Source organism: Callithrix jacchus, chromosome 13, assembly GCF_049354715.1.
Source record: "Callithrix jacchus isolate 240 chromosome 13, calJac240_pri, whole genome shotgun sequence".
Taxonomy (NCBI): Eukaryota; Metazoa; Chordata; class Mammalia; order Primates; family Cebidae; genus Callithrix; species Callithrix jacchus.
In genome coordinates this window covers 54,361,042-54,376,526 of record NC_133514.1, presented here as the reverse complement: position 1 = coordinate 54,376,526, position 15,485 = coordinate 54,361,042, and the positions used below count along the sequence as shown (strand labels likewise).

General features: G+C 48.7%; 1 protein-coding gene and 1 long non-coding RNA gene across 24 annotated transcripts in view; one reads left to right on the top strand and one right to left on the bottom strand.

Annotated features, from left to right (window-relative positions):
• Window positions 1-4,047: 4,047 nt before the first annotated feature.
• On the bottom strand, window positions 4,048-15,249 carry LOC144579004 (uncharacterized). The gene is made up of 2 exons (XR_013525724.1): window positions 14,698-15,249; window positions 4,048-4,312 (listed from the first exon to the last, which is right to left on the bottom strand). It is a non-coding gene; the product is annotated as an uncharacterized LOC144579004 (long non-coding RNA).
• The window catches only part of MTCL1 (microtubule crosslinking factor 1), a 135,600-nt gene continuing 133,309 nt past the window's right edge, over window positions 13,195-15,485 (top strand). For all 23 annotated transcript variants that reach the window (XM_035270586.3, XM_035270589.3, XM_035270583.3 and 20 more), the window contains exon 1: window positions 13,195-14,342. In XM_035270586.3, coding sequence (XP_035126477.2) covers window positions 13,290-14,342 — 1,053 coding nt within the window. In that variant the 5' untranslated portion in view covers window positions 13,195-13,289. The remainder of the gene's footprint in view (window positions 14,343-15,485) is intronic.

The window sequence follows — 15,485 nt, the reverse complement described above, 5'->3', positions numbered from 1 at the left end:
TGGTCTGTCTATTTTGTTGATCTTTTCGAAGAACCAGCTCCTGGATTTATTGATTTTTTTTTTTAATCTTAACTAGTGCTTGGGTAATTTTTTTTTCTTTTTACAAGGAAGGAAAGAAAAAAAAGGAGTGAAGGAGAGGAAGAAAGAGGAAGAAAAAGAGGGAGAGAGAACGGGAATATTGCTTTATTCTAAAAATGGGTATTAATAATGGCTGATCAATATTTTGTGTATTTAAAGTGGAGAATGTATATTTTGTATATTTAAAGTGGAGAGCTCTATAAATATTTATTAAGTTTACTTGTTCCAGATCTGAGTTCAAGTCCTGGATATCCTCATTGATTTTCTGTCTTGTTGAGTCTAAATCTCTTTATGGGTCTTATGTATCTGGGTGTTAGGATCATTAGCTCTTATTGTTGCATTGATCCTTTTACCACTATATCTTTGTTGCTTTGAAATCTATTTTATCAGATGCGAGAATTGCAACTCCTGCTTTTTATTTATTTATTTATTTTTGCTCTCCATTTGGTTGGTAAATCTTTCTCCATCCCTTTGTTTTGAGTCTCTGTGTATCTTTGTATGTGAAATGGGTCTAGATGCAGCATGCCGTTAGGTTTTGGCTGTATCTTTTGATTGGGGGATTTAGTCAATTTAAATTTAGGGTTACTGCCATTTGATGTTAACTGGCTATTTTATCCATTCGTTGATGTAAATTCTTCTTTATGTTGATGCTCTTTACTTTTTGGTATATTTTTAGAAAGGCTAATACTGGTTGTCCCTTTCTATGTGTAATGCTTCTTTCAGAAGCTCTTGTAAAGCAGACCTGGTGATAATAAAATCTCTGAGTACTTGCTTGTTCATAAAAGATTTTATTTTTCCTTCAATTGTGAAGCTTAGTTTGGCAGGATATGAAATTCTGGGCTGAAAGTTCTGTTCTTTAAGGATGTTGAATATTGGTACCCACTCTCTTCTGGCTTGTAGGGTTACTGCAATTTATTGATTTTTTGAAGGGTTTTTTTGTGTCTCCATCTCCTTCAATTCTGCTCTGATCTTAGTTATTTCTTGTCTTCTGCTAGGTTTTGAGTTTTTTTTACCTTGCTCCTCTAGCTCTTTCAATTTTGATAATAGGGTGTTGATTTTAGATCTTTCCTTGCTTCTCATGTGGGCACTTATTGATATATATTTTCCTCTAGACACTGCTTTAAATGTGTCCCAGAGATTCTGGTATGTTGTGTCTTCATTCTTGTTGGTTTCGAAGAACATCTTTATTTCTGCCTTCATTTCATTGTTTGTCCAGTCAACATTCAAGAGCCAGTTGTTCAGTTTCCATGAACTGTGCAGTTCTGAGTTAGTTTCTGAATTCTGAGTTCTAACTTGATTTCAATGTGGTCTGAGAGACTGTTTGTTATGATTTCCGTTCTTTGCATTTGCTGAGGAGTGATTTACTTCCAATTATGTGTCAATTTTAGAGTAGATGCGATGTGGTACTGAGAAGAATGTATATTCTGTGGATTTGGGCTGGATAGTTCTGTATACATCTATTGGGTTTGCTTGGTCCAGGTCTGAGTTCAAGTTCTGGATATCCTTGTTAATTTTCTGTCTTGTTGATCTGTCTAATGTTGACAGTGGAGTGTTAAAGTCTCCCACTATTATTCTGTGGGAGTCTAAGTCTCTTTGTAAGTCATTAAGAACTTGCCTTGAGTATCTTGATGCTCCTGTATTGGGTGCGTATATATTTAGGATTGTTAGCTCTTTTTGTTGCATCGATCCTTTTACCATTATGTAATGTCCTTCTTTGTCTCTTTTGATCTTTGTTGCTTTAAAGTCTGTTTTATCAGAGATAAGAATTGCAACTCCCACTTTTTTTTGCCCTCCATTTGCTTGGTAAATCTTCCTCCATCCCTTTATCTTGAGCCTTTGTGTATCCTTACATGTGAGATGGGTTTCCTGGATATAGCACACTGATGGGTTTTGGCTTTTTATCCAATTTGCTAGTCTGTGTCTTTTGATTAGGACATTTAGACCATTTACATATTGTTATGTGTGAATTTAATACTGCCATTTTGATGCTAGCTGGTTGTTTTGCCTGTTAGTTGATGTAGATTCTTCATTTTGTTTATGCTCTTTACCATTTGGTATGTTTTTGGAGTGGCTAGTACTGGTTGTTCCTTTCTATGTGTAGTGCCTCTTTCAGGAGCTCTTGTAAAGCAGGCCTGGTGGTGATGAAATCTCTGAGTACTTGCTTGTTTGCAAAGGATTTTATTTTTCCTTCACTTATGAAGCTTAGTTGAAATTCTGGGTTGAAAGTTCTTTAAGGATGTTTAATATCGGCCCCCGCTCTCTTCTGGCTTATAAGGTTTCTGCTGAGAGATCTGCTGTAAGTCTGATGGGCTTCCCTTTGTGGGTGACCCGACCTTTCTCTCTGGCTGCGCTTAGCATTTTCTTCTTCATTTCAACCCTGGTGAATCTGACGATTCCGTGTCTTGGGGTTGCTCTTCTTGAGGAATATCTTTGTGGTGTTCTCTGTATTTCCTGGACTTGAATATTGGCCTGCCTTGCTAGGTTGGGAAAATTTTCCTGAATAATATCCTGAAGAGTATTTTCCAGCTTGGATTCATTCTCTTTGTCACATTCAGGTACACCTATCAAACGTAGATTAGGTCTTTTCACATAGTCCCATATTTCTTGGAGACTTTGTTCATTCCTTTTTACCCTTTTTTCTCTAATCTTGCCTTCTCATTTTATTTCATTGAGTTGATCTTCAACCTCTGATATCCTTTCTTCTGCTTGGTCAATTCGGCTGTTGAAACTTGTGCATGCTTTGTGGAGTTATCGTGTTGTGTTTTTCCGCTCTACCAATTCACTCATATTCCTAAGTTGCCCATTCTCATTAGCATTTCATCAAATCTTTTTTCTAAGTTCTTAGTTTCTTTGCATTGGGTTAGAACATGTTCTTTTAACTCACAGAAGTTTCTCATTACCCACCTTCTGAAGTCTGATTCTGTCATTTCATCACATTCATTCTCCATCCAGCTTTGTTCCCTTGCTGGTGAGGAGTTGTGATCCCTTGTAGGAGGAGAGGTGTTCTGGTTTTGGGTGATTTCCTCCTTTTTGCATTGGTTTCTTCCCATCTTTGTGGATTTATCTACCTGTCGTCTTTGTAGTTGCTGATTTTCAGATTAGGTCTCTGAGTGGACGTCCAGTTGATGATGAAGTTATTTCTGTTTCTTAGTTTTCCTTCTAACAGTCTGGCCCCTCTGCTGTAGGACTGCTGAGGTCCACTGGAGGCCCTGCTTGCCCAGGGATTACCTGCAGCAGCTGTAGAACAGTAAGGGTTGCTACCAGTTTCTTCTTCTGCTATCTTTGTCCCAGAATGATGCCCGCCAATTGTCAGTCTGATCAGTCCTTTGTGAGGTGACTCTTTGGATATACAGGGGTCAGGAAGCTGCTTAAGGAGACAGTCTGTCCTTTATAGGAGCTCAAGTGCTGAGCTGTGAGCTCCATTGTTCAGAGCTGCTGGGCAGGTACGTTTAAGTCTGCTGCAGCAGAACTCATAACCCCCTTTTTTTTCCTCCAGGTACTCTGTCTCGGGGAGTTAGGGCTTTATTTATGAGTTTCCATTGTGCTGCTGCCTTTTTATTCAGGGCTGCCCTGCCCAGCAAGGAGGCAGCCTAGTCACTGACTGCTTGCAGAGGCTTTGCTGAGCTGCTGTGGGCTCCGCCCTACTGCCACGTGAACTTCCCTGCAGTCCTCTATTTTATTTTTTGTATTTTTAGTAGAGACAGAGTTTCACCATGTTGGTCAGGGTGGTCTCAAACTCCTGACCTCATGATCAGCCCACCTCAATCTCCCAAAGTGCTGGGATTACAGGTGTGAGCCACTGCACCTGGCCAACTCCTTAATTTTATAGACAAGGCCTCTAAGGCCCAGGAAGACTGAGCCTTTTTTGTGCAAGGTCACTAAATGAATCATTGTATCCAGGCATAGAACCCACATTGTTCTATCTCTTCACTGGTAAAGTATGCCTGACAATAATTTTACACAGGAATGATACTTAAAATGTTTATTTCATAAGCACTGTTATTTGCTGCTATGGAACCTTCTATAAACCCATGGTTCTATTTTTGCTTTCCATGTAAACATACCCTTATTTTGTGTGTAAAGATGAGCATTAGAGTTGGGCTGGAAAGCCAGACTTCCTCCCAGACAGCAGGAAGAAATGGAACTGGCATCCCCTATTTCAAATCTCTATTTCTGTTTTGATGGGGTAATAATGCTGCCAGATGCCAGGGGTTTGGGCCAGGTCTGGTTGTCACTGTACAGAAAGCCAATTACTGAGATGGTGAGTATTGCTGGGGAAGAAAGGCTTTAATGCAGGTGACGTCAGCTGGGATATAGGAGACAAGTCTTAAACCTGTCTCCCTAATCAACTAAAGTTAGGGGCTTACATAACAGGGAGTTAGGGAGGGGTAAGGAAGGGGTGTTGGCCAGCAGGCAGCAGGTGCCTCTCATGACTGGATGCCATGATCTGAAAAGTTTCAGTTCCCTGATACTATCTGGGAGTCCTGATGGTCGGTTTCCTGAGAAAGAAACTCACACAAAACAAATGTAAGTTCCTCAGGTTTCAGTTCTATGAGGCAATCAAGCCAGGTTCAGCAACTCTGTAGGTAGAGAAATCAGCAATGGTGAATTATGATAAGAGCAAACATTGTGAGATGTAGAATACTCTCAATTAACCCGTTAATTTCTCTTAAATTTTATGGAAACACATGCTGCTGACCAGGAAGGGTAGAGAACTTTGATTAGTTTCCCTTACATAACAATGTATTTTCCCTGTTCTGAGCAAGTTTAGAATCCCAGGATAATTTTTTAAAGTTTAGCAGTTATGTTTTATTTTATTTTTATTTTTTTTGCAGTTATGTTTTAAAAGAAAACGAGTTCAAATGCTCAGTTTCAAGGCAACATGCCAAAAGGTTGCAAATATGTAGCAACTATGCCAAAAGGTTGTATAAGGGAATTCTACCTCCCTTGATGAAAGAAGATTCTTAGAACCACCTGGAGGCTGTTTTAAATTATACACACTCCCATCACGGTGGGACTGACCATTCTATAATGGATTCTATTTTATCCCTGTGGGGAAGGGTGCCATCCCAACAGCCACCACGAGGGGGCACCCTCCAGGACATCGCGGCTCAGTGCAGGAGCTGTTTCTTTCTCAACCCTGCCAGTCCTGGAACCCCCCTTTCCTTACAAATGCCCTTAATTTATTGAAATGAGAATCACTGCTTGTGGTTGTCACTCCCATAACCCTATATTTTAAAAAACGGATCTACTTTTCTAATGGTAACACAAAAAAGAAGTAAGAAAGCAACTTATAACAAAATAATATCTATTTCAATATATAAAGCTTAGGAATAAATACACTACAAAATATATGATGAAGTAGTCAGATGCTCTACATAGAAGCAACTGCTAAAACACAGACAAATACAGGTTTGTTCTCTTCATGATTCCAATCCCTTGAGTGGTACTGCCTCAGTGAAATGATCAAAGATTTAAAAATGCATTGAAAATCTCCAAATACAGCCTTTATTTTTGTTTTCATTTTGAGACACAGAGTCCCACTGTGTCACCCAGACTGTAGTGCAGTGGTGTGATCTTGGCTCACTACAACTTCCACCTCCTTGGTTCAAGTGATTCTCCTGCCTCAGCCTCCGTAGTAGCTGGAATTACAGGCATGCACCACCACGCCCAGCTAATTTTTTGTATTTTTAATAGAGATGAGGTTTCACCATGTTGAGCAGGGGCTCAAACTTCTGGCAGCAAATGATCCGCCTGTCTCGGCTTCCCAAAGTGCTGAGATTACAGACATGAGCCACCGCATGTCTTGATTTCTACTGTAGTTTCATTCCTAAAAAAAATCCAGTTGATATTAAAACATCCCTAAAAACATACTGCTTTAGTATACATAATCAAAACAACGTGATGCACTCTGTTAATGTAATTATGATTTGTCAATTAAAATTTATTTATTTATTTGAGATGGAGTTTCGCTCTTGTTACCCAGGCTGGAGTGCAATGGCACGATCTTGGCTCACTGCAACCTCCGCCTCCTGGGTTCAAGCAAATCTCTTGCCTCAGCCTCCCAAGTAGCTGGGACTACAGGCGTGTGCCACCATGCCCAGATAATTTTGTATTTTTTTTTTTTTTAGTAGAGATGGGGTTTCACCACGTTGACCAGGATGGTCTCGATCTCTTGACCTCATAAGCCACCCGCCTCGGCCTCCCAAAGTGCTGGGATTATAGGTGTGAGCCACCACACCCAGCCAAATTTTTTAATTTAAAAAAAATGTTTTAAAAGCTTAAAAAATACTGCTTTGTATGTAAAAGTATTGTGTTCATGTGTAAAACATGTACGTCTAGGTTTACATAATGATAAACATTTTTTTACCCACATGAATGTTTCACTGGACACTTGGAAGTCTCGCAGTAGGAGGGATGACTTTTTTTTTTTTCTTTTCTGAAATGAGTCTCAGTTTGTTTCCCAGGCTGGAGTGCAGTGGTGAGATCTCAGCTCACTGCAACCTCTCTCTCCTGGGTTCAAGCAATTCTTCCACCTTAGCCTCCCAAGAGCTGGGATTATAGGCACTTGCCACCACACCCAAATAATTTTTGTATTTTTAGTAGAGACGAGGTTTCACCATGTTGGCCAGGCTGCTCTCAAACTCCTGGACTCAAGTGATCCACCCACATCCACCTCCCAAAGTGCTGGGATTACAGGCATGAGCCACCGCACCCCACCTGGGACGACTCTTCTCTGGGCACTTTACAATGCAAGACATCCAGCCACTCTGACTATCCCTCTCCCTCACTTAAATGCTAGTAGTGCCCTCCAATCCAGTTGTTGTGACAACAGAAAACACCCCAATACACAAGCACAATGCTCTCTGCAGGTGTTCCACCCCCATGAGGAACCACCGGTCAGGAAGGAAAGGGCCTCCTTACACCTTCCCCTCTCTGCTTCCTCTGGTTCCCATGTCACAGGGAGACTCCCCTGTTCTCCCAGCAGACTCTAAGACACACCTTAGGTGAGACTCTCTAGTTCAGGTTAAATAAGCAAATCTTCATCACGCAGCATCTCACATGCATAGAGGTGGGTTATTCCACACATCATTGGAAGGAGTTTTGAACAGAAATTGGAAGAACATAAATGACAAGCCATATGACACTTGGACCTATGTGAGAAACACTAACACATGTGCCTGTAGTCCCAGCTGCTTGGGAAGCCGAGGTAGGAGGATCACTGGAGCCCAGGAGCTGGAATCTGCAGTGAGCTATGATTGCACACGCCACTCCAGCCTGGGTGACCAAGCAAAACCTTGTCTTAAAAAAAAAAGGAAGAGAGAAAAAAGAAACACTAACGCAGTGTTTTTCAATGGGAAGTAAGATAGTTACTTGCATCAAAAGTATTTGTTAAAAATAAAGCCTTCTGGCTGGGTGTAGTAACTTACACCTACAATCCCAGCACTTTGGGAGTCTGAAGCGGGCAGATCATTTCAGGTCAGGAGTTTGAGACCAGTCTGCCTAACATGGTGAAACCCCATCTCTACTAAAAACACAAAAAATTACCCAGGTGTGGTGGTGGTCCAGCTGTAATCCCAGCTACTCAGGAGGCTGAGGCAGGAGAATTGCTTGAACCCAGTAGGTGGAGGTTGCAGTGAGCCAAGATTACACCACTACACTCCAGCCTGGGCAATACAGCAAGACTCCATCGCCAAAAAGAAAATAAACTTCTGGGAAAATATCTTTTAAAGCAGATTCTTGGGGATGTAGCCAGAGAATCTGCATTTAACAGTCTCACCAGGGGATTTTAATGTCCTCAAAGTTCAAGAACCTCTTAAGTTATTTTCATAATCACCACCAACACCACACACAGGTTCCATGTGGCATTTTGGTAATAACCCCTGCAAAGGGAGCTGGGAGGTCCCCACAGCCCCCAGTGTTGGATGCAGACTCCAGCTTCAACCTTGGCAGGTGGCAGGGAGGTGGGGGGATCAGGCATCAGGTTGTCCCTTTTTAAAGGTAACTTTCCTGCAGTGCCCAAAAAACTACCTACTCTGAAAAATTTCTTCTTCTTCCCACTCTTTCAAAGGGGATGATTTCTCATGACTTCAACCAGGAATGCATTCATATTTTATGTAGGGTCCAGCCCTACAGGGTCCCATGAGTCCCTCTCTGCTGATGTGGAGATGAGAAACTGTGGAAATAAAAGACACAAGACACAGAGAAAGAGAAAACAGAGTTTGGGTCCAGGGGTCTACTGGTACCAAACCTCAGAGACCAGCAGTGGCCCCGAGTGCCTGGATGCTCTCACGTTTATTGAGTACAAAGCAGGGGGCAGGGCAGGTAGGATGAGGTAATGGTGGTCAGTGATAGGGTCAGGTAAATCAAGTGTCTTGGAGATAGGGGCCCAAGACTGAAGAAACCGAGGCGAGGAAAAAACCTAAGGTGTTAGCACTTTTTTCGTACTTGTTAAGAAATAACAAGGTCACTAAGATTTATGTTATTATTACTAATTTTTATCTTCTAAGAAAAAGAGGAACCAGGTACAGAAGCAGAACTCAAAAGTAGACATGGAACGTGACTGCCGACGCACAGCACCACATAGGGACAATTAAGTCCCCGGATGTCTGTGGGCCTCTCTGACAGTCGTCAGGCTTACCACAAGAGCTTGGGAGAGCAGAGGTTTCTCCTCACTCCCCCAAGGAAGGAGACATCTCGGCCATCTTGGATGTCTCCGTCCCCAGCTGGCTAAACAGCGGGCACTTTCACAGCACTGACACTGTCGCACAGCTGAGGAGTCCTCCAGCAGCCCTTATGCAGACATAACAGAGGGCTTAGAGCATCTTGCCTTAGGGTCACCTCTTTTCCAGTGCCACTTTAGTCCCATGCTTCTTGACCTGAGACTTATTAGTAAGATTAAAGATTATATATGTAAATATTTATGATTACATATGAATAGCTATGTGATTATTTTATGATTATATATAGGATAACTATGTAACTATATCTCTAATTCTTTTCTAATTCTATGTTTATATGAGAACATGCTGAGGCTTCAGACCGTTCCTTGGCTCTTGAGGGGTTCCCTCCCTCAATTTTAAATGTGCCTTTCTGTTAAAATAAGGGGAAAAACTGGAAGATGCCTCTACACTTTGGTTTGGACAATGTATTGAAGGTGTAGAAATTCTGCATATAATTCTGCCCGGGAGTATAGAGTGAAGTAGAGTCCCAAGTAAATCACATTATTTTTCATCTATGAGTCAAACCAAGTAAAAAAAGAATTCATTTTTCTTTATATAACTGTATAGACACAGAATAGATTTCTAACTCTCTGAGTGAGAGTTTGGAATCTGAGTGAGAAATCTGGTTTGCTCATATTTTAAGAGTTTTGAAGATTATTTCACGGGTGTTAAATAATGATGATGATGACATTGGTAATAATAGCTTACCCAAGGCCACACAGACCCAAATGACTTGGGCAGGATTTGAACCCAGATTTACCTGGTGTCAGAGCCTCAGGTCTTGTCACCATTTCACACCACCCTTGGACAAAGAGGATGTGAACACAGTCACACAGCATTACTCATCACACCACTGCTGTACGTGGCTCCTTAGAACAGTACTTGGGCCTATGCAAAGGAATGAGATGATGGGGCCCTGGGCCTTGTGCCAGCATTTACAACCCAGGGTTGCAGTGCAGGGAATCAGCCACAGTGAAGCAAACTGGAGTACTGCAAGCACAGGAAGCCACTATCACCCTTGACACAGGCGGTGGAGGACGAAAAGGTACCAGGAAGAGCGGGCCATCCAGTGATGCTTGGAACCTCAAAAGTCTACTCCTCATGGAGACCCAGACACTTCCAGAGAAGCCACGTGCGGCAGAGACAGAAAGAAAGAACCTGGTTTCTCCCTTCTGGGTCCACTCCCGTCTCCTGACGAACCTCCACTGGCCAAACCCAATCAGCAAACCCAGCAGCCTGGAAACCCACCCTTACACTCACAGCAGAGTAGCAGAAGGGCAAGGCTGGATCTGAGGGCACACAGATGAAAACAGGCACGACGGTGCTGGGTTTTGTTTTTTCACAGAATCAGCACTTTACTGTTTCCTTAAATAGTAAATCCCCTATTACCTTTAGATTAACTTGATTTAACAGAAATAGAATTTAAAATCATGTATTTTCTTCCTTTGCTCCCTCCCTCCCTCCCTCCCTTCCTTCCTTCCCATTTTTTTGAGACAGGTTTCACTGGGGTCACCGAGGCTGGAGTGCAGTAGTGTGATCATGGCTCACTGCAACCTCCCCTCCTGGGCTCCAGGGATCCTCCCACCTCAGCCTCACAAATAGCTGGGACTACAGGTATGCACCATCATGCCCAGCTTATTTTATTTTTATTTTGTAGAGTCAGTGTTTGCCATGTTGCCCAGGCTGATTTCAAACTCCTGAGCTCAAGTTTTCTGCCTGCCGTGGCCATTGTTTCTTTCTTTCTTTTTCTTGAGTAATTTTAAAAACACCTATTATGCAAGCAGATCTCTCTTTACACCTGTAACTCACTGAACACTGGAAAACAAAGAAAGAATTATTGGCTGGGCTGGGTGTTGCATGCCTGTAGTCCCAGCTACTTGGGAGGCTGAGGTGGGATGATGGCTTAAGCCCAGAAAGTTCGAGTTCAGTCTGAGCAACATAGCAAGACCCCATCTCTTAAAAAAAAAAAAAAAAAAAAAGGAAGAAAAAAGAAAAAGGAAAGCATTGATTGAATACTTCCTTATGAAGAGCTTGTACTCCTATTTGCCAGGCTAATAATAATAAGGAGGATGAATTTTATCTGACTTACATCAAATCCTATGGTCATCAAGCTACTGTCTTTGGAAGACTAACGTATTGAAACATTTTTGAGGCGGCCCTTCCCTTGAGTGTATACGGTATTAGAAGCTGGCAAGATTGTGCCGAGAGTCCTGGGTATAATTCTTCGGAAATGTGAGGATGGGAGACTTCTGGGTCTCTGGAGGTTCTAGGCAGAGGTCAATTGTGCTCTGGCCCGACCGCGGTCCCTCTCCGAGGAAAGGGGAGAGCTAGAGCGCCCTCTGGGGACAGCCGGTCCGGTGCGCCGGTGGCCGACACATCTCAAGCCTTTCGACAGACTGAGCGGTCAGGCGAGGTCTCAGGCCCCCTGAGCTCAGGCCAGGGCGAGGCGGGACGACTTCCGGGGGCAGGGCTCTCCTGACTTACAGGATTACAAAAAAAAGAGTTTATCTTGGATTTTTTGAAGGAGATGGCTAAGTAGGGTAAATCTGTGGTTAAGATCACAGACTTTGGAGTTGATTTTTTTGCCTTTTATTTTTGCGAGTCGGCCCCCTCTTCTCTGTCCCTGCTCCCACGGCCCCCTCACCGCGCATACTGCCACCGACACTCGCAGCTACGGCTGCCCACCTCCCTCTCCTCCAGGCTGCTGCGCCCGGGGTCTTTCTGAGCACATCAGATCATTTTGCTTAGAATCCCCCAGTGGCTCCCGCCTCTAGGATAATGACCAACGGCCTTGGCAGGATATTTGGTGCCACGCACCCTCCAGTCTCTCCTCTAATCCCTACCTTACCTGCCTTCCCACCTAGGGCCCTGCTCTCTGCAGGCTCTACTGTGTCCTGGGCCCTCAGCGGCGAGACCAACCTGTTCTTACAGGAAAATGCAAACCTCCCCAGACGGGGTTATGCTCCTGCCCTGGCGACTTGTAATTATTACCTGCCCCTCTGCCTCCTGCAATGCCAGGGCTAGAGGACAGGCTGGCGCTTATATGGGCACTGGCCAACATCCAGCGCCTGGGACACAAACTGCACCCAATGGGATGTGAACAGTACTTTACAGTTTGCATGGTGTGTCTGGTATTTGCTCAATGTTCACACACACTCAGGTGGCAGTACGTTCTAATGATGCAGGTGAGGGAACTGGGGCTCAGAAAGGTGTAGTGCTTTGTGCATGGGAGACTCAAGTGTTAGAACCGGTGCCGAGGCTCCAGGTTATCTGAGAGGAAAGCTTGCAGGACTCGGAATCCTGTGGACCTGGGTGTAAACACTCTCAGCCAGGGACTGGGTGAGGCATCGCAGGCAAGCGACTTTACCTCCCTGCGCCGGTGCCCTCCTCCTTACCGAAGACAGCAATTCCAATCCGGGATTGTGGTGAGGCTTAAATAAAACAATGCCCATTACGTGGCCAGCAGGCCTGGCTCACAGCCGGAACTATAAATGTGAGTTCTCTTTCTGACCCTCGGCTTGGCGAGGGCTCCTCCTGTTTCGGCAGCAGCTCCTCCTCCTCTGAGCTCCTGAGGCCACGGGGGTGCCAACTGTGGAGCGCCTGCCGTGCTCGTTCTGACGCGAGAGCTGCGTCGAGTACCAGCGATCCTTAAGGAGCGCGGGACCAGGGGCACAGCTTGGAAAGGACAGCGGGGGAGGGGACCGGGCTCGGGGAGGCGGGCGGAGGATGGAGGGGCCTGAAGGGGGCGTTGTCAGCCGCGGCACAATCCTTTCCCAAGTGGGCGCCGCCGCCCCTTACCACTTCGCCTCCGCCTCTTCCCCTCCTCCCGAGCTCCTGGCCGCGTCTCTAGGGCCTCAAAAAGAAAGGAGGGTCCCCGGAAAGGCGTGTGGACCCAGCCTACGCCTGCCCCCAAGGGCCAGCTCTGCCTGGTGCCGGCCCCGCCCCTGCCCGGTGCCCGCCCCCGGGAAGCGCAGGCCCCGCCCCTGCCCTCGCCCCTCCCCCCGCACGGCGCCGGCTGGCAAGAGGCGGGGCATGCGCACCGGCGGCTGGCGAGGGCGCTGGGCTGTGGGGCGCGCGCGTGCGGCTTCCCTCAGCCGGGAGCGGCGGGGGCGGGCGCGGGCCGGCGGTGGGCGGGGTGCGGGACGCGGGAGCCGGGTGCGCGCCACGAGCACCGCCGCGGCACCAGTGACCGCGAGCCCAGAGCGCGGGGTCCGGGCATGCAAGCGGCCGGGAGCCGCCGCGCTGCTGAGCCGCGGGAACTCGATCCGCGGTGACCTCAGCTAGGGGCTAGCGCGGCGGCGGCGGCGGCGAGCCCCACGGGAATCCTACGGGCCGGGGTGCGGGGCGGGGGTGGGGTGACGGCGGGAACGCGGGGCGCAGCCCGGGCGGGGCTGAGACAGTGATGAGCGAGCGCGCGGGGAGGCTGCACGCCGCCGCCGCCGCCTCCCGGAGCATCTGCCGCCCGAGCTGCTGCCCGCGGACCCGGCCATGGAGACGCTGAACGGCCCCGCGGGCGGAGGCGCCCCGGACGCGAAGCCGCAGCCGCCGGGCCAGCACCACCGCCACCACCACCTCCACCCGCTGGCCGAGAGGCGGCGGCTGCACCGCGCGCCCTCGCCCGCCAGACCCTTCCTCAAGGACCTGCACGCCCGGCCCGCTGCGCCGGGTCCGGCGGTCCCCTCCTCCGGCCGAGCCGCGGCGCCCGCCGCCCTGCGCTCGCCCAATCTCGCGGGCAAGGCACCTCCCTCGCCGGGGTCCTTGGCGGCGCCCGGCCGCCTCTCCAGGCGCAGCGGCGGCGTCCCGTGCGGGAAGGACAAGCCCCCGCCGGGACCTGGGGCCAGAACGGCGGGCGGTGCCAAGGCTGCCTTGGGAAGCAGGAAGGCGGCGCGCGTGGCGCCCGCGGAGCCGCTGTCCCGGGCTGGGAAGCCTCCTGGAGCCGAGCCGCCGCCCGCCGCTACCAAGGGCCGCAAAGCCAAGCGCGCCTCTCGGGCGCCCCCCGCCCGCACCATCGGTCCTCTGACCCCGGCCGCCCGGATCCCCGCCGTGACCCTCGCGGTGACCTCGGTGGCCGGCTCCCCGGCTCGCGGCTCGCGCATCAGCCACACCGACAGCAGCTCCGACCTCTCCGACTGCCCCTCCGAACCCCTGTCGGACGAGCAGCGCCTGCTGCCTGCAGCTAGCAGCGATGCCGAATCCGGCACGGGCTCCAGCGACCGAGAACCCCCGCGAGGAGCGCCGACGCCGAGCCCGGTAGCCCGGGGAGCGCCGCCGGGCAGCCCCGAGCCCCCCTCGCTCCTCGCCGCGCCTCTCGCCGCCGGCGCCTGTCCCGGGGGCCGGAGCATCCCGGGCGGGGTTTCCGGGGGATTCGCGGGGCCCGGCGCGGCGGAGGATGCCAGGGGGCGCGCGCCGCTGGAGCGACTCCTCCCCGGGACCCCCAGGGAGCCCAGCCTGGGCGAGCAGCCTCGACTCGTGCCGGCGGCGGAGGAAGAGGAGCTGCTGCGGGAGATGGAGGAGCTGCGCTCGGAGAATGACTATCTCAAGGTGAGCCGCGCCCCGGCGGCAGGTATTCCAGGGCGCCCTGGGAGGGCCTGGCTGCGGCGGGGACCCACCAACCCCGCCTTCCCGGGCCTATCCAGAGCCTTTTCCCTCCGGCCTTCCACGGTCCTGCCCTCGCATTGTCAGGCATTGGGAACTTAAGCCCAAACTTCTGGAAGGAGCAGCAAGACCTGCGGGTCCCCTCCAATTCACAACCCACTTCGCTTTTGTCACATCCAGAAGTCTTGCGTCTCTTCGCTGATTGTTTTACTTTTGTTGACCTGTTGGGGCAGAGGAGGCTGTAGTCGTCTTGGGGACATCAGCCGACACCCCCATCCCCGCTGAGACGTGCCAGCCTCACCTGTGGGAACAGGTGATCTTTCGCCAGGGATCTCTGGCCTGGCACTTGCCGGTGTGGCGGTTCAGGACGGTGACACGGAAGCGGGGGCAGGCCCTGCTGCGGAGCCGCCCACCCCCCTCTCCTGCAATTACAGAAAGAGCTGGGGGCCCTTAGGGTCTCCTGGGCTCCGACAGCCTGGGTAGAGGGACCGAGTCGTTTTCGGTGGTCAAGATGAAGTTCAGGAGAGGTTCCTGGAACGTGGCTGGGTTGAGGAGTAGCGGTGTTGTGCGGGCCAGTCCTTTGTAAGCACCCAGGAGCCGGCTTTCTGTGTCAGGAGAGGCCACGCCAGCACTTTCTAAGGAATCGCTGCGCCTGCTGCATTCTGAGTATTTTCCCCAGGGCCTGCAGGCAGTGGCCTCTTAGTCTCCTTAGCACTGGGTGCTTAATCCGGCTCCATCTTTTTTCCTTGGTATGGGACTGGAGCTACATACTGGGTTCCCGGGGTTAGAAGGATCCAGGTGACTTGAGAGAAAATAAGGAGAGTCGTATTGATGGCAACTGTTTTATTTATTGCAATCCTCAGGTTAGTAAACTACTCTAGTGGCATAAATCTGTTTATCTGTTAAGTCTTAATGAGCAGCCTCCAAACCCAGCTTCTTCAGTGGGTTGTGTTATTTGAGTTGTTTTCTCAGCAAATGATAAGCCTAACCACTACGGGCCCAGTTTTTGGCTAGTGAGACTGAGGATTGGGTTTTAAGGTAGATGGTGGTGAAGTATGCAGTTCACAGGGAAATCAGAGGACATTAATT